This window comes from Zootoca vivipara, chromosome 5 (genome assembly GCF_963506605.1).
Source record: "Zootoca vivipara chromosome 5, rZooViv1.1, whole genome shotgun sequence".
Classification (NCBI taxonomy): domain Eukaryota; kingdom Metazoa; phylum Chordata; class Lepidosauria; order Squamata; family Lacertidae; genus Zootoca; species Zootoca vivipara.
This window is the reverse complement of record NC_083280.1, coordinates 43,765,557-43,793,313: the sequence shown is the minus strand read 5'-3', so window position 1 is coordinate 43,793,313 and position 27,757 is coordinate 43,765,557. Positions and strand designations below refer to the sequence as shown.

At 41.9% G+C, this 27,757-nt stretch overlaps 1 protein-coding gene across 15 annotated transcripts in view; it reads left to right on the top strand.

Annotated features, from left to right (window-relative positions):
- The window catches only part of BTRC (beta-transducin repeat containing E3 ubiquitin protein ligase), a 130,366-nt gene that overhangs the window by 40,580 nt on the left and 62,029 nt on the right, over positions 1–27,757 (top strand). For 11 of the 15 annotated variants that reach the window (XM_035133684.2, XM_035133690.2, XM_035133686.2 and 8 more), the window contains one exon: positions 20,314–20,391. The exons of 3 other annotated variants lie outside the window; for them this stretch is intronic. In XM_035133684.2, coding sequence (XP_034989575.1) covers positions 20,314–20,391 — 78 coding nt within the window. Of the gene's footprint in view, positions 1–20,313; positions 20,392–27,757 lie in introns of those variants that run through there. One more of the 15 variants, XM_035133699.2, reaches the window with a different exon arrangement.

Here is a 27,757-nt window from a genome sequence, read left to right as displayed (position 1 = left end):
CTTGTTAGAAGTCAGAAAGCTATTCTGACAAATGACATATGTAGTGCCAACCGGATGGGGTACAGGTACTCTTAAAGCTAGCTCCGAGTTCCCGAGGATTGGTGAACATCTGCTTAGAGGTATTGCAGAGCCCCACAATGCACTAATTGAATTACTCTTTTTCTGGAGTTGCAGACTGTGCTAATTGAATTAGAACCAGCTATTTTGTGTGTGTGTGTGTGTGTGTGTGTGTGTGTGTGTGTGTGAGAGAGAGAGAGAGAGAGAGAGAGAGAGAGAGAGAGAGAGAGAGAGAGAGAGAGAGAGAGAAATGAGCAAAAGCAAAGCTGTGCAGGAAATGAATGGAGGGAGAGGCATGTGGAGAGATCATGCGTACTGTGCTGCTACCTAATGGTCATTTGTGGTACTGTGCAACTGCTAGAAAGAGAGCGTACCTTGTCCTTTTAACATGAGGAAGGAGTAGCAGAATTGATGATCCAATGATTCCAGCACAAGTTTTTTGAACTTCACATTTCACTAATGAGAGTGGGCTTTAGTGATTACACCAGTTTTTTGTTTTAAAAAACCCTTGCCTTTAAAATGTAGCTGCACTGCATGTACTTCCTTAGATTGTAGACTACCCTATTCTTGCAAATATTTATCGCCTTAAATGCTCTCAGTTCTTTATGTTTCATAGCGGAAAATGGATTTGGCATGTGCTACATGGAAAACTCCTGTTAAATGCATAAATAGGTGTACCCTGTTCTCCTGCCAGTAAAGCCAGTGCCAGGACATTCTGTTAACGTGTTTGCTAAAGACATTGCTTATAATTGGAAGCGTATCTTTTCCTTAAATCTTTGATGAAACGACAACTGATTAAAAAATTTAAATTTACCACAAATTGAAAGTTTTGATCAAGCTTAATTGTCCTTCCTTTAAAGTCATGGTTGGTTACAGATTTAGTGTTCCATATAGAACTGACATCATGCCTCATTCCAAACTAGTACAGATAAATGTGGGTAAACTGTAGCTTTCTTCTTGCAGATGAGATCTAGGTGTCAGTGAACCCCTTCACAGTATACTTTCCCGAGCCTTTCAGCTTACCGTATAAATATAGTCACACTTGTCTTATTAATGGACTGTGTCTTCAAAGCTGTTGGTTTTGATGCAAAAATAGCTTAATATATTTGTGGATTTACTTAAGATAATTGAGTAATTGCAGTGTGAAATGGGAAATTCTGCTCATTCCCACAATGCTATTTCTTGGATTAATGGTTCTTGCAAAATAATCTTTCAATGGATCTAATAGAGGCTTTGCAATGGTAAAGCTTCATTTCTACAAGTTTTACATTTTACATTATAATTATGGAAAGGGACCCAGGTGGCGCTGTGGGTTAAACCACTGAGCCTAGGGCTTGCTGATCAGAAGGTCAGCGGTTCGAATCCCTGCGACGGGGTGAGCTCCCGTTGCTCGGTCCCAGCTCCTGCCAACCTAGCAGTTCGAAAACACGTCAAAATGCAAGTAGATAAATAGGAACCACTACAGCGGGAAGGTAAACGGTGTTTCCGTGTGCTGCTCTGGTTCGCCAGCAGCGGCTTTGACATGCTGGCCACATGACCTGGAAGCTATACGCCGGCTCCCTCGGCCAATAATGCGAGATGAGCGCGCAACCCAAGAGTCGGTCACAACTGGACCTAATGGTCAGGGGTCCCTTTACCTTTACCTAAGTATAAAGCATTGTAAATCTACAACCTTTCTGTGTTTACCACAAGGTTGGTAAATGAAAATCTGAAGTTGCAGTTCCAAACTTTTGTGAATTGAGCTTTGCTGATATATTCATTCAAGTAGAACTTTAATGGATGATTCATTTTGTGGGATGATCTAGAATCAGAATTACTCAGACTTTCGATGGTTTCCTTTTCAAACCAGCCCTAAACATTTAAAAAACAGGAAATTCAGCTGAGTTCAGTGGTACTTTTTTCTTATAAAGTATGCCTAAGGCTGTAAATACTGCAAGCCTTGTTCTTTCAGAGGTCGTACCACTGCAGACTGCAAGTGTGGGCTTCACATGACTGAATCATGCCAACTTTATACAGTCTTCTATCCCCCGTCCATTCACACAGGACACAAGCATGTCAGGGAAAAGGTCAGGCTAAAACCCTTCTCCTAACATCTAATTTGCTACCGTATGTGGAGTCAATTTTAGTATGGTACGTACGGTCTAGGCAGAAGCTTACCAATTTAGTGAGAACTAGGCCCTGTACACACTTGCTTGGGTGTAGATTCTTAGGCACTAGCCACAGTTTTAAATGTATGGGATTTCTTTCCCAAATTTGCTTTAAATAAATTTCTGTTGGATTAATTTTCAACATTCAAACGTTACTTTAGGTTTATACGTCTCTCCCTCCCTTCAAATGGTGCATCAACAAACACAGTTTCCAGGTTTCTATTTGCATAGGGTTTTGTGGAAGAGAAATCTCTGAAAAACCTGTGTGTCACTAAGTTGAAATGTTAATTTACCAATCCTAAATACGGTAAATAGCATGAAGCAGTTTTTTAAAGGAGGGTATCTGAAATGTATATTTATAGTGCTATCCTTCAAGAATACAATCTTAATTTTGTGGAACCTACAGGTAAAACATGAGTTGTAAAGTTGAAGCACCTTATTACTCCATCATTTAGCAGAATAGTATTTGGCATGGGTATCATTCATTTTCAGTGAAACATTATTTTTTAAGGAAGCCTCACTGCCTCCTGCCGAAATGAGTATTTTCTACAGAAAGTCCAAGGCCCCTTAATGCCTGTAGGGGAGAGTTAAGTTGTAAGTGGTAAAGAATCCATTTCATACACTGCAAAAGGCTTTTTAAAATAATCTATTTCTGAACCTAAATTGTCCTGGGACCAGTTCTTGATATGAAAATTCATAGAAACCTGTTTTTTTTCCCTGAGTGTGGTAACTCCTTGCCTTAGTGCTGTAGCGTTAGAATTCACATTGGCCAGGTTGTTCTGTAAATTAAACACTGACAGCTCCCCTCAGGGGAACAGCCAATGTATTTATGATGATGTGCTGATTACACAAAATACACTGCAAGCAGAAAACAGCTGCAGAGAACAAACCTCTTAAAAGAATACAATTACAAATAGCACCCTTAGTATTTCTGGTGGCGAGGGTAAAATACAGCATGTTAATGTAAGTTGTTGTGTGGGGTTTTTTTTAAAGTTGGCTTTGCAAGAGATTGGAGATCTGAAACAGCAGGGGGACGGAGACCTTAAATGTATAATTGGATTTGCATGTAATTCCAAGGCAGCTTGCATGTGTACCCTGTTCTCTATATGAGGAAGCACAAGCTCATGTTTGTGTGTTGCCATTGTCACACCTTTTCCTCTAGGTTCCCAGCTAGTCCTAGATGAAACTCAGTCATGTATTGGGTCTAATGGCAAAAGTGCAGCTAGTGGTTGCTTTGTACAATGGAGTACAGTATAATTAGTTGCTCTGGCAAGAGTAATTTGGAGGATGGAAGACCAGGGTATCTTTTAAGATCACGTTGAATAGTACAGTGGCTAAGTAAATTTTGATCTGCCTGTGGGCTGCTCTGTATAGGAACTACAGTTGAAAATGCAAGGTGCTAGGTAAGATGGAAACCATTGTTAGCCTTAGATATCTTGCCTACTGATAACATACCTAAATAAAGTTTCATAAAATTCCAGGGTGTTTTTTTTTTTACATAATAATTCTCAATCCGTTAGGCATCATAGCTCTATTATAAATTGCAGCTACTTCAATTTACATAATAATTTCCTTTGTATAGGATAATTTCCAGTCTCTCTTATTCCATATTAAATACATTGATCTAATTTACATTCACAATTGTTCTAAATACTTCATTCTTAAATTTCATCATGGTAATTAAGCATTTATAACTGAGTGACTCAAAATTCAAAACAACAATTAAAGAGTATTCCAGATTCTTGTAACCAATGCCTCTATTGGAGCTGGGGCTTCCATTCCTGATGTATGGTCATCTAGGCTGCTGTTAATAGATGGGTTGTCATCTCAATATCATCTTGTGGTGTGGCATCTAAACAATATACCTAAAGGTGTGGTGGGACTGCACCACTCACCTGACCTCCATCCCGTTGAGTTGTTGCAGCCTATGAGGACAGAAAGGATGAGGCGTGTGACAAGTGCATGATGGTGCAAACACAACAGTGGAACCAGTCCTGCTGGCGTGTTTGCAGTATACTGACCTTGCTGCTGCTGCACGCCTCCCTTTTTCCATTCCGGTATGCTGCAGTGACTCAGCAAGAAGGAGTTGAACGGCGCGGCCCCGCAAATGATGCCATCTACTGCTGCCTGAAGGGTCTTTGGTCATTTGCATCCAGTGATAGCTCTTATTTCCATCAAGACTGAGTTCCAATGTTCCAGTTTTGGGCATGTCCAAACAACAGCAACAGCAACAACAATGGAGTGGTGTTTGACAGCACCAGCACGTAAGAACAGCTTTCTGAATCATGCCAGTGGCCCATGTAGTCCATCATCCTGCTCTCACAGTATCCAACCAGATGCTTACCACCACATATTTCATACATTAGAATAAATTATGTTTAGTCTTGTGGACATTGAGTGCCTTCTGAATAACTGCTTAGCTTTTGGAATGAAAAAACGAACTGATAGCCAAAATGTACATGAAGTAATTTTATTATGTATACAGACCAGCCTGGGCCTTAAGATCTGTGGGGGGGACTCTACTGGTGGTGTCACCAATGGCCAGTTCCCAAGAGTGGCAGTGACCTGTAGCAGGGCTCTCTGCCTGGTGGCTCCCTACTCCCTCCCCAGTGAAATGTGATTGTACATTAATAATATACACAGATGAGAAGCAGAAAAATGGCACCTGTTCTAGAATTTGCTGTTTGCAGGAGTCCTTCACATTGTTTCGTGGTAGGACCTGTCTTGGGTGGAGCGTTGATTTGAATAGTCTTAGCATTCAAAGCACTACAGCAATTTATATAGTGAGCAGTAGCCTACATTAAATTGCACCATGATAAGTGTGCTCGTATTTCTGAATAGGATGGAGGCAACTGTGTGTCTATCTGTCTATGTCCTCAACCACACTCCTTTCATTTTTATCAGTTCAGTGACAACATTGCACATATAATTTGTTACAAGGTTAGCAAGTAAACAGTGTCAGACGATCTTGTACCCAGTATCAGCCATTTCAAAAGGCACCTTAAGCACCTTCTTTTCTTAGATTTATACTGTCTGCCTTCCACCATGGTGCCCAGACCTCCTTTGCAAGGTGGGGGTCTCATGTGCCTTCAGACATACCTAACCAAGACATTTAGAAGGTTATCCTTTATTGTGGCAGCTTTTTGTAAGCTACAGCCTTCTTTCAATGCAGGAAGTTTCCTGTCTACTGTGCTCATCTGATGACATTGATTGGAGTCTACAAAGGCTCATGTTGCACTTCATCAGATACACTCTGTGGCCAGGAAACTTCCTGCATTTGAAGCAGGCTATGGCCTACAAATGCTTATGCCACACCAAATTTGTTTATTTTTTCAGTCCTGCACAATTTTGTCATTTTGGCTGCAGCTGGCTAATTTAACTTCTTTCCCGCACATTTGTTTCTGCACATGGCAATTCAAGGTGATCAGCTGATGCATCCCTATAGAAATGAATTGCACTTGCATCTGTTCAGTGCTTTTCAGCGTTGGATTCCAAGTGGGAAGATGGGGACTTACTGAGATTATAGATTTCTTAAATTTAATCTGGACTGATTAAATTGATTTACAACAGCAAAATGTGCACCAATGCTTCATCAACAGAGGAAGCTTACTATTCCTAAGAGTTTTAAATTCAGAAATGGTAGAATAAGAAAAAAGAGACGAAGAAGCCTGAAAAGAATGAGGCTGACTCAGCCAAGGTTATCACATTGAAGCTTCATTTGGGTGTTGGGTGATCTGCTAGATATCCTCTTGCTGAAGTGTGAGTCTTCAATGAATTATTTAGCTTAAAATATAGCTTTCAGAATCAAGATGTAAAATTTCTGGTAACGTTGAAGCTATTAACATTTTGGGAATGGGTGGGATTGAAGTACAGTGGAACCTCGGTTTACGAACACCTCGGTTTACGAATTTTCGGTTTACGAACCATCATAAACCGGAAGTGTAAACCGAGGTTTCCGAGGCCTGGGCCGCAGCTGCGGAGGTGCTCCGATGCCTTCGCGAGCACGGAGCGATGCAAGCGCGCCCAGAGGGTGCCAGCTGCTTTCCCCTCCTGCTCCCGACGCCGCTCCCCGACCCCCGAATCACCTCCGCCACCACCGAGCCCACCCGCCCACCTGCCCGCCCTGCTTGGAGTTGATCCGGCGTGCCTGGCTGCCGCCTCCTTCGCCGACCCTGGCGCTCGCCTCCTACATGCCCGCCTTGCTCAGTCCCCCGGCGGCAAGGGAAGAAGAAAAAAAGAGCGCGTAGGGCCTTTACTTTTAACTGCCGGGCTTATTTATTGGGGGGGGTTGTTCATACCTCGGGCCCCGCAGAAGCTTAAAGCGGCGCACACGAAGCTTTTGCCAACTCCTGGCCTGAAGCAGCTTCCGCCGGCAGAGGCTGTGGCCTTCGAAGGAAGCACTTTCTTCTTCAGGGCGCTGCGGTTCGTTTAAAAGTGCTGCCGGGAACTGCACCTCCGCGAGGGGATAAAGCGCAGAGCCTGGGATTCTTTCGAGGGAGAAACGAAACGGCAGAGGCTGTAGGAATCCGGCTCAATTGGATCCCCTCAGGGAAACCTCCATGTGCTTTATCCCCTCGCGGAGGTGCAGTTACCGGGAGCACGTTTAAACGAACTGCTGGGGCAGCTGCTGCAGTGGGCAAGAGGCAGCCTGCTGCCGGGCTGCTGCCGGTCAGGGAAAGTCATGTCTGGGGCTGAGGTCTTCCCGGCAAGGCCAGGATCTCGCGCCGCTCTCACCCGCTGGGGCGGCTGCTGCTGCTGTGCTGAGGTGGCGGCGCGGCTTGACGCCTGGCGGGCCCAGGGCTCTCCCGGCAGCAGCAGCATGGCGAAGAGCAAGGGGATCGGGGCTGGCAGGAGCCGCATCCTGGCGCACAGCTCGGCGGTGGCAGCAGCAGCCCGGCCAGGACTCAGGCTGATCGGGCGCACAGCTCGGCGGTGGCAGCAGCAGCCCGGCCAGGACTCAGGCTGATCGGGCGCGCCGTGGCCGGCGGGGCGGCTCTTTAAGCAGCTTGAGGCGGGCTGGGCAGCTGCTGCTGCTGCTGGGGGCAAGAGGCCGCCTGCTGCCGGGCTGCTGCCAGTCAGGGAAAGTCATGTCCGGGCAGGGCCAGGATCTCGCGCCGCTCTCACCCGCTGGGGCGGCTGCTGCTGCTGTGCTAAGGTGGCGGCGCGGCTTGACGCCTGGCGGGCCCAGGGCTCTCCCGCCAGCAGCAGCATGGCGAAGAGCAAGGGGATCGGGGCTGGCAGGAGCCGCATCCTGGCGCACAGCTCGGCGGTGGCAGCAGCAGCCCGGCCAGGATGCAGGCTGATCGGGCGCGCTGTGGCCGGCGGGGCGGCTCGTTAAGCGGCTTGAGGCAGGCTGGGCAGCCGCTCGCTTCCTCCAGCCCTGCCCTCCGCCAAGCGACGGTGAGGGGCCCTGAGCGCCTGCAGAGTGCCTCCCCTCTGCCAGGAGTGTAAAAGACAGTAAAATTTGTGTTGCTTTAGGGGGTGTTTTTCATCGCCTGGAACGGATTAATCCACTTCCCATTACTTTCAATGGGAAAGTTTGCTTCGGTTTATGAACACTTCGGTTTACGAACAGACTTCCGGAACCAATTGTGTTCATAAACCGAGGTACCACTGTATATCTAACACAGTAATAACGTATGTTGCAAATAAGAACGTGAAATGAGTTATGCATAATTTAGGTAGCACATGATATCTTTCATTTCTTTTAAATTATACTGATTCTTTAAGGTTTTTCTTTTTAAGAAACTCGAACAATAACTACAAATATACCTAGTGTTAGAGAAGGAATTCTGCACTCCTCAGGTACCTAAGTGCATTATCTAACCATTTAGAAAATAAGATGGAAAATAAAATAGAAAGTGAAAGTCATCTATATTGTTATAAACAGAAAGGAAGGTCTATACAGTATGTGTTTATTTGTAGAAATAGACTGAAGACCTCAATATGGCCTTGCCCAAATGAAAGAAACATCTGGCCATGGAGAAGTTCTGAAAAGGAGTTAACATACCACATTAAATGAATATTTTGTCGTACAATGTTGCTATAGCAATCACACTAAGTTTTTAAACAAAAAGTGCCATCACTTAGTAATGGTCATACTAATTGCAGACAAAACTAGTCATCTTGAACCTGTGTGTGTGTGTGTGTGTGTGTGTGTGTGTGTGTGTGTGTGTGTGTTTGAAGATTATCTCTCCTCTGATTGGAATTTGTACATTGAAAGACACACAGTTTCTGGTTTATTTATTTTTTGCTTTCTCCAGATTTTCTAAATTTAATCCCCCTCAACCCCTCCTTGGCCTTCAGAAAAATGGTGGTGTGAATAGAACCTCTTTTCCTGCTTTTTTCCTGGACTGCAGTACAGTGACTATATAGCTCTCATTTTTGCCTTGCTCTTGCCCCCAGCTACTTTATGATGTCACTTTGTTGCTAAAATCTGATCAACTTTAAAGCTCAGGTTTCCCCCGCTCCCAAATTGCAGTATTAGGCATGTGAATTTTTGATTCAGAATCCCAATGACCATAAGGTACATATGAGTGCTGTAAGATACTTAAGTGCTTGTTTGGGCACAAGAAATTCTGTATCTTTCATTATTGAACCAGCATCTATTAAATGTATTCCAGGATTAGTTTTCTATTTGAATGTGCAGGAAAAGATGTCTAAATTCCATGACATGCATTTTTGTAAAGCTTCAGCTGAGATAACCACACAGAACGTGTTCTGATCAGAAATGCTTCTGTCACCCTAAAATAAACAAAGCATAATCAGTTTTCTCCTCTGTGTGCCTCAAGTGAGTTGTAATGAACTCATATTGGTCTCTTGGCTTTCCAAAACGGTTTTGAGCCTTCCGAGTTTGTCTTGCTCTGACGTTTATCCCATGTGGCAAAGCAGAGTCTTGCATAATCACTCCACTTTAATCAATAGAATAATTGATAAACCAGCTAAGATTTAAACTGATTATCTCCCCAGTGGAACTCCCCTGGGGGCCTGGGCCTCTCTAAATTTTTGACGTCTGTTGTGTACCTTATGTATGAAGTGTGGTTTGAATTATCTGTTTTTATTTGCTTAATGATGGGAGGGTGTTAAAGTCAAATGTTTAATTAACCCAGCAATGGGCTGCGCTGTCTCTTACACACGCACCCAGCTGATTGAGATCTCTCTTGGAGAATACTGAATAGGAAGGATAATGTGGCACTCAGACGGAAGATTGCTTTTTCAATCCATTTGCTGGGTCACTGCTTTGAATGTCTTATTGGATGAAAGGCATTCAGCCCAAGGGAGGGGGGGGGAGCCCTGCATTTAAGTACATTTTGTTTCTCCTGGTCCCCTCCCCACCCAGAAGTTAACTAAAACAGATATGTTGTAGGTTTAATAGGCCATTCATGTCCAAGCAAGGGAGTGTGAATAGTGGCTTTTAATACACCCTGGCTTAAAGCTGTACAGTTTTCTTTAAAAACCAAAAATCTGACTGGCCTTTAGGTGCAAGAGCTGTTCCGTGCAAATATTCCATGTTGCTTTAGTTTGATGGAACCAAAGGGAAACTAACATCCCTGTCTCAGTCATTGAGGAAATGTTTATTCCTTTGGAAACCATTCTTTTGATAGATAGATTGCTTTCCAAAGTTAGATTTTGTTAATTGAAACCCTTGTTTTTAAGGATTTGATCTTACTGATGTGCAGGGGTACACCATAGTAAAATAGTGATGGATAAACAGCACAATAGAGGAATGATGCATCATAAGTTGGCAACATGATTTGATTCACATGGAATTTTTTTCCATGCTGGGTGAAGTATGTTTGATTCCCCCCACAACTTTTGCTTTGGAATCATCCATGTGCTGTATCCTGAAAACAGAGTACAGTATGTTAGAACAGGAACATATGTGTTTTGTGGTTTCTTTTTTATTATTATTTATTTTACTGAGTTTTTGTGCAAATGCAAACCAGACTCGACATAGCAAACAAATCTACAAAAAACAAAGAAACAAAGCAAAGTTTCTGTGGTTGCTTTGTATATGTGCCTGTAAGCAAAAACCTGTGTCTTTTGCCGTGGTGATCTGCCACATCCCCCTAGCACAATGCATTAGTAGTCTGCTGTCTTTGTAGCTGGGTGTGGGGGTCAGCTGCTCCCTTAACCTGGGCAAGCAGCCTCTCTCAATCACTGGGCAATGAGCAAGGTGAAACAGTAGTTCTGTTCTCTAATGATATGTAGTAGCTTCCCCCTCAGTCTGTCCCCCATTCTTAATAGCAGGTCTCTCGGTTAATCTTAAATTACTGTGGGATCTTTCACCCTCTTATAAAACTTCTTAGGTGGCTCTCCTGTGTTAGGTCATCACACACACACATCAGAATGGGATAGAGTTGCATACAGTAGGGAATGGACTACCGGTACTTATTTCAAAGAGCAGGACTGATTTCTAGACTGCAAGCTTTGAAGGAGTGATAATTACACACTTAAGTGATGGCCAGTAACTTTGGTGCAGAAAGCAGGTAGTATGCTTCATTAGGAAGAGGGATGGATGAGAAGGGTGGGAGGAGAGGAATTGGACCACCCCACATTGTTTGACCACCACAAGTTGAGAAACTGGGAACAACAGCTGAAAGATATGGAGTGCTTCATATTTTTGCATAGAGGGTAGCTTCTGGTGTGGGTCAAGTGTTCAGATAATAATGAAAGGAGCTTATGGGTCAGCAAGAAGCTAGAATGGAAGGAATGGTCTGTTTTCAAGTCCGTATCAGTTTTGCAGGTGTTGATTCAAAAATCTGTCCCAATTCCCTATTCATGGGCAATTCTTTAAATACGCTTTAAAATTTGAATTTAAATATTTATTTTATCACAAATAAGTTTTTAAATACATTTTTATTATAGTGTGCACATTTCTAAATGTATGCTATTTTAAAATACTTTTTGATGCATTTTGGTACTTTTTTGAATTGAGAACTTCATTACAAAATTCACAGACATGCAAAATATGAAACATAATCCTGTTCCATTCCACACATTAATCCAGGAAGTGCAGATCAGAGCGGGTCATATTGGAATTCACAAAAATGGAATTGTTTAAGCTTCTGTACCAGGAACTCCTCAAGAGGAACTTATCCCTGTGCTTATTTCCAGCAAGGAGCCACAAGACATTGTCGATCAGCTCTGTAAAAAATATTTCTCTTGGCTACTTCAGCTCTTCAGATGACTATGCCGCAAGTCCTTAGGTGTGACTTACAAAGACCTAGGCAATGAAAGAGGTTAAACAAGTAATAGGCTTCAAAAGGATGCCATATGTTCTTGAATCATACAGTTAATGCATTTCCATCACTTAGTTTTACCAAGATCTAAGTTTGAATACTCACTCTCACTTTTCTCCCTACTGGTTGCTGTTTTCAAAGGGTCGCCTTGGGTCAGGCCCGTTAATGCCCATGGATCTGAAGGTGATATTGACATTAGGTCATCAAGCAGGGAAGTGGGTTTGCATAGCACAGGCATCCCCAAACTGCGGCCCTCCAGATGTTTAGGCCTACAACTCCCATGATCCCTAGCTAAGAGGACCAGTGGTCAGGGATGATGGGAATTGTAGTCCAAAACATCTGGAGGGCCAAAGTTTGGGGATGCCTGGCATAGCAAGATCACGGGGAAGTAAAGATAGTATAAGATTTACGGAGTTGTCAAAAGGAATGCTGGATATGTTTTACGGGGGTAGGGTTGGTAAAAGAGTTCTGGGTTCAGCTACTTTTAAGAGACATTGGATCTGCCTTTGTATAGCAGATGCAAATATTGGAGTAGAAGTTAGAAAGCTATATCTGGAAAGATTGATACAGAATGTACAGTGAAGCTAGCCTACCTCATAATGCATTTTTCAAGTGCCTACAGCTCCCATGCAAATTAAGCCATAATATTGAGAAGAATCTGTGTCTAGAGAATTTTAATAAATAAAGTGTTTAAAAAAGAATACCTCCCCAGACCTTTTGGCTCCTGCTGGCTCTTGTTAGTGATAGAAATATGTTTTTGATACCCCTGTGACATATCACTATTGCTTCAAAGTCTGTTTTTGTGCTGTTCTTTCTCTACTCGGAAAATGTTCTTAGACAACTTGTTTTTCTCATGAAAGTTTTAAATTACATTGTAGAGGGAAGAATGAAAGTGACCAATTATTGGATTTGATGCTTCTTCTAGGCTGGAATCCAGCATTTTAAAAGTATTGTGTGTTTTAAACAAAGAAATGAAAGTGGACCAAAGAAGCAAAAGATTCATTCCAGTTGCATGTGACCTGGTTTCCCTCTTTGATGTAGTATTGTTGCAAGTTAAAGTGGAGCCCACAAATTGTACGTTCTAACATTTTGCAATTATAGAAAGCCAAAGCTGTATTTACATAAAACTTTAAAGAGTGACTTTGGGGGAAAGGGACAACACAATAGGGAGAACATATGAGTAATGTAGAGAATAGAAATAGAGGTTTTGATATATAATAATTTATTTTTAGTCACCTGACAAAACATTTCTTGGTTGGTATTGTAGTTTATCTATTGTTATATTATTCTAAAAATGTGTTGGTAAATATGGTTTAGTGTCTTTTAGCCGTAAAATTGTACAGTCAAAAAAGGTAACAAAAGTACATATTTAAAAAGAAACCCACAAACAATTCCTTAACATTTCAGTAGTTCTAATCTTAACTTCTTGTTAGGAAAATTAAGAAACAGCTCCGCTTAATTTAGATGTCTGAGTTAAAGAAATAACCAGATGCCCTGATTAGCAGAAGCAAATGTTCTTCACTTAATATGTGGGAAATTATATTCAGAGGCTCTCTGGATATATACTTGTATAAATAAGATGCTACTGAAGTGAACTAGTTAACTAGCTTTCAAGGTACGAAACTGAATATTTTAAAATGTACCACTTTTGATTCCTTTTAAATTCCTAGGAAATAAATATGAGTCAGGAGGACTTCCTTCTTTAATAGACTACTGTATGTTTAATAGATAAAATTTACTGCTTCTCAAAATAATCTAGGCTACTTCTTTTTATTCTAAAAGAATCTGGCTATATTAATCTTAGATGATTTTGAAAATCTTTTATCATTTTCACGCACATGGGCTTTTATACATGCCGTTGTATGAAACTGAAGTACAGTACGGTATTTTTACTGTAATCTTTTCAATAAACGAATAATAAGAAATTAAGAAAAAGAAGTGGGCATTGACTTTGCTCTGTGTTTTGGTGAAGTTTTGATCGTCATCTCTGCAGTGACACATGCTGTTGTCGCATTTTTAGATATGGCTAAAAATAATAAATAGATAGGTTATATTATGAAGTCAATACTATGATTCAGTATGGTAAGAAAATTACAGTTTCTTATTGTCCCCTTCCACCACCCCTATAGGAATTGCTTATTTTTTTCTTTAAAACTTGCCTTAAAAGCTAATGAGTGCCTGTATTTTTCATTTGTAGGAAACAAACTCATTTCCTATAGCACTGGATCAGATGACTACCTGTAAAGATTTTTACATTCCCATTGCAGTGAGCACTCAGGGCTGATTTCCTTAAGAATGGATGGCTTTGATCTTCTTGCAGTCCATGGGACTCTCAAAAGTCTCCTCCAGCACCATAATTCAAAAGCATCAATTCTTTGGCGATCAGCCTTCTTTATGGTCCAGCTCTCACTTCCATACATCACTACTGGGAAAACCATTGCTTATACTTAGCTTATAGCTTGAAGATAATGCAAATTAGTGCCATATTTGTGTAAACATAAGCCTCTTACAAATAAAATATTTAGTAACATGCAACTTCTTGAAAGCTAGGAAAATGCAGCTTGCATTGCTGGTTTGTTGCAGTGTGTTTGAATGTTCAGAGAGCAGATCGTTGACACACTTCTCTTGTTGGGGTCAAGCCATTTTCTATAGTTTGGTGAACTAGTCTGAGGTTTGTTTCTGTTTGGCATTGCTTCCTGATTCTTATCTTCAAAACCTTAACATTGCAAAAGTTGTGTTTTGGCCAAAGGTGTGTTATTTTTCTTGAGATGAGAGAATGGAGTCTGTTAAATGATTTAATTGGATGTTGAGCCCATAGTTTTGTGAAGAAGTTTACATTTCTTTTGCACGAGCTGTGTCAGTTTTCATACCAGTGCTTTTTGAAGGAGCTGAGATTTATAATCTGCCAAACTGCATTTATGAAATCGGGATGCTGACGGTCCCTTTACAGTAGCAAGGCTCTTGGACTCATCTATCACTTACAAAGGTTATTGGAAAGGGACTATAGGAATTTTACTCTCCTGCAACCATTAGATTGGCATTTATTTCCCTCCTTCTCTTTAATTCATACTGTGGCAGTGTCACAAAAGTAATTCAAATGAATTTTTCAGCCCTTACTTGCTTACCCCCTGCAGTGTCCCACAAGATCATGAAATCCAATTTGGGCACAAAAACCTCTCTCCTGGACTACCAGGAAACCTAACATGAGCCTGCCAAAGTGCCTGGAATGTTGTGTTTGACCTTATAGATTGTCCTTGAGGTACTTACGAAATTAGTTGCAAACTGACTCCGCTGCTGCTGTGTCTCAGTTTTATAGACCAGAAACGCTCATGTCAGGCTATACATGTTTAATCCCTACCATCTCATTTCATTTCTCTTCTCTTCTCCCTCCACCCCTGTTCCAGATATCCTTGTCTTTGAACTAATGCCTATTCATATACGTTGGCTTGCATAAGTCCTACTTGTTTGGAAGAGATTTGTTTGTCACCAGGAGCTCTGCTAAAATAGGGAATGCACATGACAAGACATTTGTAACTGCTTTCCCCCCCAAAAGCAAGCATGCAATTTTCCTTATTGGTTGCAGGTTTTAAAGGCAATAGGATGTTTAAAAGACCAATTCTGGCCTCTGGGATAATGACAAGTGTTTTGCCTGCATAAACAATATATATTTTTCCTTTGAGGTCTCCACACACCTAGTTTCCCTCAAGCTCATCATCTCTGTCAGGTTAATCAATAGGCACCGTATGGCAGAGGGTCAGTAATCAGTGTCATCATGCCTTTAAATCGTGTTGAAAATTTGCTTAAAGCCTGGGCCAATTAACATCGAGATGATGAATGGATGGGTAGATGGAAAGAGCCTTGCGCTTGGGGGCTTTGTGCAAAGGAGATGCTCAGCTGTTGAGCAGCCGACACCAGCGAATAAAATCAGCCATTCATGTGAGCTCAGTCCACCCACTCTTAATGATAATGTCAATCTAGCAAAATATATACACATTGGAGTTGTCATGAGTTCATAAATCAAAGGAGTTTGTCAAAGGCATTCAGATTAACGAGGCAGCAGCAATAACAAGTCAAATTTGCATAGAGAATTGCCCGAATCTCAGTAAATTATGATCCTGTTTTTCATTTGATTATTTGCTAATGTCTCAAGAGGGAGAATGATTATATTAGCATGCAAAATCTACTCCAGAAGTAGGAATCGGAGGTACAGCCGACCAGCACACGACGACAATTAATCAGTTTCTGCATACTAGCATGAACGCACAAGGCCCAGAAATGAACTCCTTTTATTATTATTTCTCCTTGCTACTGATCCAAATGGTTCAGCTTGACAGCGACTTTATATTGCTTTAACAGTGTTCTGAATTGTGCCTGCAGGCAAGACATAGTTATGCAGCTATAACCAACCTATCCATCTGCCAACCAGATTGGAATTCTCCTATCCAAAGCTTCCATTAACCCCCACTGACAGCTCCAAACAGGATTAAGGATTTGAAAGCATAAAAAGTGCTCTCTGCATAGACGTGGTTCCTCTCTCACACACAGATAGACATTTGAAAAAGTGCTGCATCTGTATGGCTTTATAATTAGTGCTGGCAAGTACAGTCTTTTCCTCCTCTCACCCTCATAAGAAGAAGAAGTTGGCATGGTTATTGTGATATCTGTTGTGAGATGAGGGGCTGTCTTAAAAGGTGGTTCTGTTCAGCTGATAGTCCTTTGGAATGCTTTCATCCATCCATTACATCTGATTCCAGCATTTGTTTGGATGGTTTATATGCATGAAAGTTGCAATATCACAGTTAAGTTGCTTCAGTGCAGCTATGAGGACATTTTAGGTAGGGGTGGTGGCTGAGTTTCCTATGTCGTTGATATTAATAAATTGTGTATTGGGTTTAGGGGTAGTACCGGGCGTTGGGGTAGCTATGTTGCCATGCAAGTGAATTCTGTTAATTACAAGTCTTCTCACACAAACGGGATTTGTCAAGGGTCTCTTGACTGTCTAAGATTAGAACATAGGATTGTCTCAAAAACATGCTCCTGTTAGCTTTGTAAAAGAGAAGTGATCTTTACCTCGCTGCTGATAGTTCAAGTGTGCCTAACTGTTAAGATAAGAATGAGCATTTCAAACCCCATTCACATGTTCAGCTTTCCCAGAATTTTCTGGTGGTTTATTGTCTTTAGTCCTATATTCTGTAGAATCATGTAGAATCATGATTAAGTTCCATGGAAATGTTGTTTCACGAGAGAGGCCAGAGAAGTTCATACTTCCTTTCAGACTTTCCTTACAGTTATGTTACATATCCAATGCTTGCTTATAGGAGGCATTTTTATTGTGGGATTGTGTGTGTGTGTCCCCTCCATACTTCACTGCCCCACATAATCCCATTGTCTTTCTGATAAGCATTTGGTGATCATGGGATAATTACAAACATTACCTTCTACTAACACCATGTGGGTTGAGCTGTCATTCTGGAAATGTTGGCTTGCTGAGTGCTAGATGTGGGGGAAGATTACCAGAGCACATACTATGAGGTAAACTGGTCTCAAAAAAGACCTGATTAATTGTGCCTTGTGCTTCGTGCCTGCTTGTGAGAGAGATTCCACACATCTTGCTTTTGTAAAAATATTTGTCAAATGAGAGCGGCCTGGTGAAAAGAAAGCATTCAATTTAGTACGATCAAGAACTGTCAGGGTTTTCATCCACATCTTTTGGGGTAGGCTGTGGAGAGGCTTCTGCTTTCTCCCTCCCATGTGATTTTACTGCAGTTTTGATTTCCTTGATGTATTCTGTATTCACTGCTTTAGAATTTTACTCAAAACATTCCTTTATTGGTCAATAGAGGGCACCAGTAATTCCTAATTTTTGCTCCCAAGGGCCCAGACCCTGGGCCCCAAAAAGTGCTATGAAAACCTGATGAGCAGTTCAGTGAGGAGTGATGCCTGCAGATGTACTTATTTATTTCACTTTTAAAATGCATAGCGGAATCTAAAGATTGCAAGGAATTTTTGTGTCCTAAAGCTTGTTGTCCACATGGAAACAAGATTTCCAGTTTCCAAGCAATCGGTTCCATCTTTGCTGCTTCTTAAGGAGCATGATCTTTTCCAGTTTTCATCCTTTGCCAAGCGTAACTTAACTTGCTGACAAAAGTGCATGAGCAGCGCTCCTCTTTAATAGTCTGCTGTGTTGGTGCAGTAGAATGGGGCGACGGCAAGCTGTGAGCCACCATATGCACTTGGCAGTCATTGTCTGGTCTTTGTTCAGCCAACCTCTTAGTCTTGCCACCTATAAAGATAATGAATAAAACAAAGGTTTCAAATTAGCTTTTTAGTTTCAAGGAAGAAATTGGTAAACTTGAAGCATGTTGGGACAGGCAACATAAAGGCTGTTGAATTCCATGGCATTTGGTAATGCGTTTATCTTAGAAGGAAGGCGAGTGAGAGAGAAAAAAGGGAGCATGCGCTTCAAATATATGTTATTATACTCGGTGCTGCCACTTGTTAATATTCACCCTAAAAGTACGGTATAATGTATGTCCTAGTTTTACTTTTTCTTCTTCTCTAGTGTTATTAATTCCATATTTCCCACCCATATTTTAACCTTTTCATGGACTACGTCGTTCATTATTAGTCAATCTATTTCCAGTTTCAGATCCTTCCTTGAAACATACCGTACTCTATAAGTAGATTGACCAAGACAGTGGATGGTGCTTTGTCTACCCTTTCCTATCCAGACTCCATTCATGGAAACTCAGTCTTTACCATTTGGATTAGCCAAAATACCTGTTTGGTAGAAATCCTGTCTGTTTTTATATCCTCTATAATGTTCTTTATTTATACCAAAGTCTTCAACTGTAAAAGAGCTTCTTGAACAGCATCAGTACATAACAAATATATCAGCTTACTAAACTCTATTGTAACAGTGGCAGGTATTTTGGAGTTCCTCTGTGTTCCTCTTAGTATTGAGGTTGCAACACACAGGACTAATTTGGGTCTTTCCACAAAGTCACTGCTTTCAGGAGCTGTTTGCATAGTACATTTCTAAATCCCATAAAAATACTTTGGTACCATACCTCGGGTTACAAACGCTTCAGGTTACAAACTCCGCTAACCCAGAAATAGTACCTCAGGTTAAGAACTTTGCTTCAGGATGAGAACAGAAATCTTGTTCCGGCGGTGCGGCAGCAGCACGAAGCCCCATTAGCTAAAGAGGTGCTTCAGGTTAAGAACAGTTTCAGGACATTTTTTATTTGTCCAAGCTTTTTGGTCTTAATGGAAACATTAAGGATCAGTATTAGGACCTGTTTATAACTTGATCATAAATTATCTAGAGTGAGCAGAGAGGTGGTCAAATTTGCTGATGATACTAAATTGCTCGTGGTTGTTAAAACAAAAAGAAAACGTGAAGAGCTCCAAAAGGACATCTCCAAACTGAGTGAATGGTCAGTGAAATGGAAAACACAGTTCAATGCAAAGTGTAAAGTCGGGGGGGGGGGGTATCATAATTTCACATATATGCTCATGGGATCTGTCTGTGGCTGACCAGGAATGAGGGGTCCTAGTGGATATCTCAATGAAGATGTTGTCCTCAGTGTGCAGCAGCTGTGAAAAAGGCAAATTCCATGCTAAGGATATTTAGGAAGGGAATCGAAAACAAATAAGGTGGTTATACAAATCTATGGTGCAGCCACATTTGGAATACTGTGTGCAGTGCTAGTTTCCTCACACGAAATAAGACCTTGTAGAGTTGGAAAAGTTTCAGAAAAAAGGCAACCAAATGACTGTGGTATTTGGGACTTTCTAGTTGGCGCTGTGATCTAAACCACTGAGCCTAGGGCTTGCCGATCAGAAGGTCGGTGGTTCAAATCCCCGCAATGGGGTGAACTCGGGGTGAATCACACCAACCTAGCAGTTCGAAAGCACATCAAAGTGCAAGTACCTTCCAGCGGGAAGATAAACGGTGTTTCCATGCGCTGCTCTGGTTCGCCAGAAGCAGCTTAGTCATGCTGGCCAAATGACCCAGAAGCTGTACGCCAGCTCCCTTGGCCAGTAAAGCGAGATGAGCACCACAACCCCAGAGTCGTCCGCGACTGGAGCTAATGGTCAGGGGCCCCTTTACCTTAGTTTAGAGAGAAGGCAAATAAGAGGTGACATGAAGCTTATAAATAGATAGAGAAAAGTTGTTCTCCCTCCCTCATACATAACAAAGCTGAATGCTCAGCAGGCTCTTCTTAGGTTCTTAATGTTCTTTATCAAAGTCATTGAGGTGGAAGTAATTCCATTGTATTAAACCAGGCATCCCCAAACTTTGGCCCTCCAGATGTTTTGGACTACAATTCCATCTTCCCCAACCACTGGCCCTATTAGCTAGGGATCATGGGAGTTGTAGGCCAAAACATCTGGAGGGCCGCAGTTTAGGAATGCCTGTATTAAACCCTAGTATTGTTGTGAGCCAGGGCATCCCACTTTAGTTATGTAGAAGAGTTCAGATCCAGCATTATGCAAGTGCTTGGACACATGCTAGGAATACCAAAAAATCTGAATTTGTAATATTTTGAAAGTCTTGTTTAATTATACGGATATGTGTCATGAAGGATTATGTCTAGGGTCTGTTTATAGTGGCTTGCTGTTTTCCATGATACTGGATATGTCACAGGCTATGCCTATGGCGGACACTCATTCTAATTTATACAATTGTGTGCCAAACAAAATAAAAAATATTAACCCCTCTTAACAAAAAGAATTCTAAGGAAGTGAAATCTCATAGGTAATGTTGCTGAAAACATCAGATTTTTTGCTTTCTTAGATCAGTGTTGAAAGGAAAATATCTGAATTAATGATTTCCACCTTTTCCCCTCTCATCTGCATAGAATTCATCTGAAAGAGAAGACTGTAACAATGATGAGCCCCCCAGGAAGATCATTCCCGAGAAGAATGCACTCAGGCAGGTATGCACTGAATTTAGGCGTGCAAAACCCACCCAGCCCCTTGACTTGAATGACCTAGAGTCCTTTGACATCCCTTGCAACTTGGAAAGATGCAAAACACATAAAGGAATATTTTCTCTCTCCCCCTCCCTCCCTCTTTCCTGAAAGAGTATATAAGCTTTCAAGTTACAACAGGCATTCTTTGGAAGGCACCTTGGAGCTAATTTACATCGTTCTAGAGCAGTATGCAAGCTTACTTTCTTATGTATCGTACATTGCTCCAGTAATGTGCCTTAGAGTCCAATCTTGTGGGTCAAGCAGGTGGTGTGATTCTTTGCTGTGCTAGTAATGCATGGATACTGAATTCCTTGTTATGCGCTGTACAAGAGATCCATGTATTCTGCAACCACCCTTGACCTCTTGGGGAATAGCAAGATTGTATTGCTATCAGGCAAGCTTTCAGACCAATAGGCCTTGATTCTTATGTGTGTGGCCATAACTAAAGGAACAAATATTCAGTTACATGCCTAATCTAAACTTGAACCAGAACAGAAGAATGGTGAGCTAATAGGCTTTTCAGTTAATACAGAATTGGCTGCTAATTTAAAAAGCGATTCTTGGAATTTAGATGCTTACTCCCTTACATACAAGGGTTATTGATGGTTTATGCCATAGTCTTAACCTTCAGCTGCTGTTACCAGTTTGCAGACAGTAGCATTCTGGTTAGTGAGGCCTGGTAGCTGGCACCAACAGGGTGCAGCTGAGATTTTCTTGGACAATAAATAAAGAAGAGGTATGACTTGGCTGAACTCATTGGAAAAGCAAAGTTGGTCCAAATTGGCCTGCATGCTATATATATCTTTGAGATCAGTTAAGATCAGTTATGCTTCCAGCCATGTATTTGTGAAATCAATGCTCCTCAGATATGCATTTTCTTATTTCTTCTTTTTTTGCAGGATCCACACAACACTGCTGGCACCAACATTTCAACCAATATTATTATCCCACCCTCCCTTTAATCTAGATTTTCCGTTTCTGGAAAAGATCCAATGTTAGGGGTTTTTGTGTATGTAATATTGCATAAAGGATAAAGCTGTTGCCATTGATCCATTTGTGATATCTCAATATCCCGTTGGTAAATTGATCCCCTGTCTGGATGGTCCCATAGGGACCTAGAAGGAATTGAGAAAGCAATGTGTTTCTTTTCTGAGAAACACTTCTATTTTCTTCTTTGAATGCAAACAAATGTATATTATGTTCTCCTTTGCTCAGGAGAGGGCACATTTGTTGGGGGGGGGAATCAAGCTAGAAGAAAGAATGATGGTGGTTTTTAATTTCTGATTTTTTAAAAAGCAACATTTTAAAGCCTACTTTTGAGGCTGTTATCATAGAATTGTAGAGTTGGAAGGGACCCTAAGGGCCATCTAGTCCAACCCCCGCAGTGCTGGAATCTCAACTAAACAGATGGCCATCCAGCCACTCCTTAAACTCCGTGTTGTCCTTTTATTTAGTAAACAGACCCTAAAATTGACAACAATCATTCTCACTCATGAAAGGACACATGGGGCAGAGAACTTTTGGAAGCGTCATCTGCTTGATCTGTGTACACATGGCAGGTATACAGCACTGCTTATTATGCATTGCAGAATAAAAACACATTTCCACATGGAGATGTAACCTATGGTGGCCTTTATTTTGGCTCCGTGCATTTAAAGTGTAAGACTTCTCTCAGATAATCTTGGGAAGTGTTGCTGACCTCCTACAGAGCTACAGCTAAAGTTTCCAGGAATCTTTAGGGGAAGTCATGTACTTCAAAGGTTTAGTGTGTACCTTTGACCACTTCCCATTACTCTTGCATAGAAGCAGTGGTGGAGCTTCATGCTCTGGCACTGGGGGGGGGGGGAGCAGGCAAGGGCAGGGCTGCCACACAGCCTGGGGGCGTAGTGCACCGCCCACAGGGGCGTGGTGTGCATCCTGGGGGCGTGGTGTGCCGCCTGCGGGGGCAGGGGCCCAGCATGGGCAGGGGGGCAGCCACGATGGCACCCCACTGGGATTGCGCTGCCGGGGGCGGTGCTCTCCTCCCACACTCCTCTTCCTAATATAACCTAACATAACCTAATTTAAAGCCATGTACCATTTAGAGAAGTAAATATAATTAGGTCTTATTAGCATGTACAGTTTTTTGTGAATAAAGACTTGGGGGGAAATTGAATGCTGGGGGCAGTGGGTGGGGGAAGTTGGGTGGATGTGTGTTTGCAGCCTTGGAAAACCACGACAAGGGGACAAAGTTTTTGGCAACTATGTTTAAGCTAACAAACGAATTTTCTCACTGCTAAGTTATAAATTAATTTTAATAGGCTGATCCAGATGGTCCATTTGGAAAATGGATAGCTTGATCTGTTGAAAATTAAACTAAATTTATCTCTCTCATACTTCAAACTGAAGCTAGTGTGAAAAGAGTGCCCATTAAGTCCAGTGAATACAGATGGACCGGCAGGTCACACATGGGACTAATCTGATTCATTTTAAAAATAAATGTGTGAATTATTGAATCAGTCTCCTGGTTTGAGTCCTGTTTTGTGCATGTGTGCATTTTTTTTAAAACAGACCCTCAAATGCTTCAGTGCCTTTTTAACCTGTATGTTTCCATTTTAAATTCAACATTCTTGCCAAAAACTGTAATTAGTTTTCAGTAGCCATCATTTAGTGTTGGATTCGAATGGTAGATTGATTAGGTCGGGCATTTGTTATTTTAAGTGCTTCGTCTCCATTTCTGAAGAGTTGGGGCTTAGTAGCTGAGAGAGAGAGAGAGATCGCTTTTAGAAACCAATGAGGGGGAAGCTCCCCAGGGACCTTTGAGCCTTTTGGCTTTTGGTTGTGTTAAACAGAGCCATGAATGAAGATCTGTAAATTTATTGCAGTGCCATCTGGGTTTTCCCCGTTCTTTTTTGTAGGAACCATATTATTGTTGGCTTGTATCTGTCTATTGTAGTGGTCACTCCCCAGGAGCTTGCCCTCATCCTCCAAAGGAAAGTGATGAATAGCAAGGGTCAGCAGGCATAGGTCACAGGGCAGCTGTCCAGGGCTGCCCTGAACTTGATTACCCTACTGTCTTAAAAAATATTGGCACAATGCAGGTTGTTTAAAGAACGCTTCTCTCTCCTGTGCTCAAATGGGGTAATAATGAAGTGCCTTTTTGCTGTCAAGACTTGCTCTATGGGGTGAGTTGGGGGTGGATCTCTGTGGAGAGGAAATCGTGTCAAAAGGGGATGTGCTGACGGCAGCGGGATTGCAATGATGTGCACTGCACTTTTCATCGGGATCATCTCTCCTAAGAGCTTCCCGATGGAAGGAAAGTGAGGCACCCAAGACCCTTCTCCACAACACCCCACCCCACCCTGTCCCAGCCACCCAGCACTTTCACGAACTCTTCCTTCAGCAATTTGACACAGAGCTGCAACATTTAGAGGTTGTGGAGGACATACAAAGCCTCTGACATTTTGTGCTGCAGGATGCTTAAAAGTATGGGAAAGCCAGAGCAAAAGAGAGGCAACATTGCTTCCTAGTTACTGTAGAGTAGGCTGTAGATGTTTGTGTGAGGAAAAGAGTTGGTGTCTAATATGTAATTTGTATCAATCTTGAACGCTTGTTAGGAAAAACTGACCCAGTATGAAGGGGAAATAGTTACTTCAAATGTGCTTGTAATTTGCTTTTGTGTTTTCCTATCCACTATTAAAATCCTCCAGAGTTTTATTTCATTTGTACTTGAGGCCAGTTATTATCCCAAATATCACTTGTGCTAAAATCCTTGACTGTTCAGCAGAAACGTTGTCTTGCAGCCTAAAAACTCAGTGCCCCCTCTCCCTGCTTCAATGCTAATCGGGTCTGTCAGATGTGTGGCATTTCTGCATTCCCCGTAATGGAGTAAATTGCTTGCGTTGTCTATTGTCCTGACCTTTTGTTTCCGTGTCCACTTACAGGCCAATGAACGTGGGTAGTGATAAATAAAGCTCTGAGCAGGACTCTCAAGTCTTTGAAAACAGCATGTTGCCATCTCCCTAGTTATATTTCTTTAAGTGTTTACGTGTATGCTGAATTCTTTTCTCTTGTGTGGCTGGAACCCTGGGGCCTCGGAGCCATGAGAGAGGCCAAGAAGCTAACAAAGTAGCTGTCCCCTTGTTAGCTTGTTCCTTTCTTTTAAAAAAAACCACCACAAAAAAACCACAAGATGAAACCCATCTGGCTCAGGGCATTACATTTTCCTCCCCCATGCACCTCTATAGATGAAGAGTTTCACCTGCAGTGAGGGTTTACATTGATTAGGAAGGGTGCAGTAATTCAACTCTGGCCATCTACTTCACTGATACTTTGCAGTCTTTAAAGGTGCTGACCCATTGAGTTAAGCTGTCAAGAGGAGGATAAAAAAGGAGCTCCTTCCCAGGAGGTAACAGCTGCCAGGTTTTCAACACCTTGTGCGCTGCTGGAGAAATGTCACCAATTGTCAATGGGGAAGAAAAATGACTGACTAGCCTGCCATCTTCCCTTTTAATGACTAGCCTTATAAAATGAAGGATTTAAGCCTCGGAAGATCAGCAACCTCAGGGCAAGCTTTTCATTGGCAGGCAGAAAATCTAGAGCATTTTAAGGAGGTGCTGCATATGCAGTAGCCATTTGGGGGGGAAAGATGCAGTTAGCCCAGTTGGCTAGGGCGACCTTTGAATAATGAGGTATAAGTGTAAAAAGTTTGCGGAAGCCCCTCACATCCAGCATTAGCTTATCTACTTTAGGGGAGAAGGCAGGAGGGGGAGCTATATTCATAAGCCAGTGAACTGAGAGAAAGCATACTGTATTTCTGCTCTTTGGAGGACAATTTGTTTTCAAGCTGCTACCAGATGGCTAAATACCATGACATTTCTCTTTTGTTTGGATTTTTTTTTCCTGTTTCAGTTTTTGTTTTACAAGCAATTCAGTACTCCTTGCTTTTGTCAATATTGTTTTACTGAATAAGTTTCAGTGGCTCGGGAATGGGACACAAAGTAGCATTGTCCTTTTCCTTGTTTTGATTGATAAAAGAGGACACAAATGTTGGAAACGAGCTGAGCATTTCCTTCCCCCCCATTTGTTTTTAGGTTAGTTATTTTAATTGTACTGAGTAATTAGAAGGTACATACAGCCAAGGGAGCATTGTTATGGAAATTGCTCAGGAAAACCCATTCCCCCATTTACCGTCACCATGTGTTGAGACAATTCTTCCCTCTAGTGGCAAAATTAGGGACTCTGGCTCCACAGTAGGCAAGGTGTAATTGCAATATGACAAACTGAGCTTTGGGGACGTTTCTGGTTTCTGTAAATGTTCTTGGTTTTGGCTTGGCTAGTCTATATTTTTTCTTGCTGACTTCCTGCAGAGATCTTTTCCCCTTCCCACAAGCATTCCGAGCAACAGAGACTAGACATTTTACTTTAAATATAGAAACGATAATCTGGGTAATGCTCTGCAGCTTGACTTAATTCTCATCTTCCTTTTTTTAATTACCTGTTTATAAAAACGCTTTTAAATTTGCAGGCATTATTTAATACTTTTGGAAGAAGCACCTCATTGGAAATAAATAAATAAATTGCCTTTTTTTAAAAAAAAATACTCTGTATGAAAGACCTTAAGGGTAATTAATGGAGGTCTCATAAGGCCCTGTAAGTGAGATGAAAGCGATCTTTCTGAATCTGCAAGAGTGATTTGTTCGTATAACTTCCCACTTCCACTGAATTCTTCAGAGTCTAATAACTATTTTCTTACCATTTGGCAATTGGCGCTTTGCTGCAAAAGCCCTTGTTTGAACAATGAAAAAAAGAGTTTAATAATCTTGTCTCTGGAAATGACTTGGGGGAAGATGATTGTGCTCTTGGATTTCGTTGTTGTGTTTTTACTACAATATTCTCTTTCTCTGATAAATCATGTAATTATTGACTACAGGGGTGGGAAAGAAATCTTATTGAACATTTAGATTATCCTATTAAACTGCTGGTGTGCTGAAAGATGGGATCTTTTGGATGAATTGTGAAATAACTTTTTATTTAGACCATGCAATTGCAAAAGCCGTCCATTGGTATAGATGAAAAACTTGGAAGCCTTCAGGGGTTCAAAGGATTAAGAGTAGTCCCACTTGTTCCTGACATTGGAAGGACCTGTGGACCATTTTATTCATTGCATAGGAAGCGATGCTGGGCTTGGTAAACACATTCAGCAGAGAGCTGCACCAATTCCTGTCCTCTGAATGTTGTGATACGATGTGTATGTTTGTCATGTTCATCCTTTCTACCTTTGGGCATAACCTAAAAATGTGAGACCTTAAGATGTTTGTCAGTCAAAAAGATACAGAGTTGTTATGGTCCCTACTATGGTAGGGACCCAGGTGGCGCTGTGGGCTAAACCACTGAGCCTAGGGCTTGCTGATCAGAAGGTTGGCGGTTCAAATCCCTGTGACGGGGTGAGCTCCCGTTGCTTGGTCCCAGCTCCTGCCAACCTAGCAGTTCGAAAGCACATAAAAATGCAAGTAGATAAATAGGAACCGCTATAGCGGGAAGGTAAACGGTGTTTCCATGTGCTGCTCTGGTTTGCCAGAAGCGGCTTTGTCATGCTGGCCACATGACCTGGAAGCTGTACGCCGGCTCCCTCGGCCAATAATGCGAGATGAGCGTGCAACCCCAAAGTCGGTCACGACCGCACCTAATGGTCAGGGGTCCCTTTACTATGGAGGTAAATTTTTAGTCCTTCTGGCTGCAGAGAGAAGGTTGGCCAAGCATTACAGTGTTTATTGAAAAGAAGAAAGATCCATTTCATACTTTGTTCATTGTTTCTGTATTTTATACTCCCTCCTTACCACCTCAGTCCACCTCAAAATATTCTGATTTCCCCTGCAGATAATGAAAATACAATGTTTTATACTTCATGTAATTTTTAAGTGGTACTGTAGACCAGGCATCCCCAAACTTCGGCCCTCCAGATGTTTTGGACTACATTTCCCATCTTCCTCGACCACTGGTCCTGTTAGCTAGGGATCATGGGAGTTGTAGGCCAAAACATCTAGAGGGCCGCAGTTTGGGGATGCCTGCTCTAGAGAGTCTCTCCACCTCCATAGCTGCATCTGCAGGTGGTAATTTGGACCTTTGTCTGGCGATAGACGCTGCTTTGCATCTCCAAGCTCCTCTCATTGCATTTCTGCTCCTGACATGATTTGAAGCGGTCATACGTCGGTAGATATTTTTTTCCCATTAGTGTGTTGCTATAGGCTGCTTAACACTCATCTCAAACAGCTTTTGCAAGGTTAAAGGAATGTGGCTTGGTAACAAGTTTGTGTCATTTTAAATATATACCTTCCAGTAAATAAGGAGG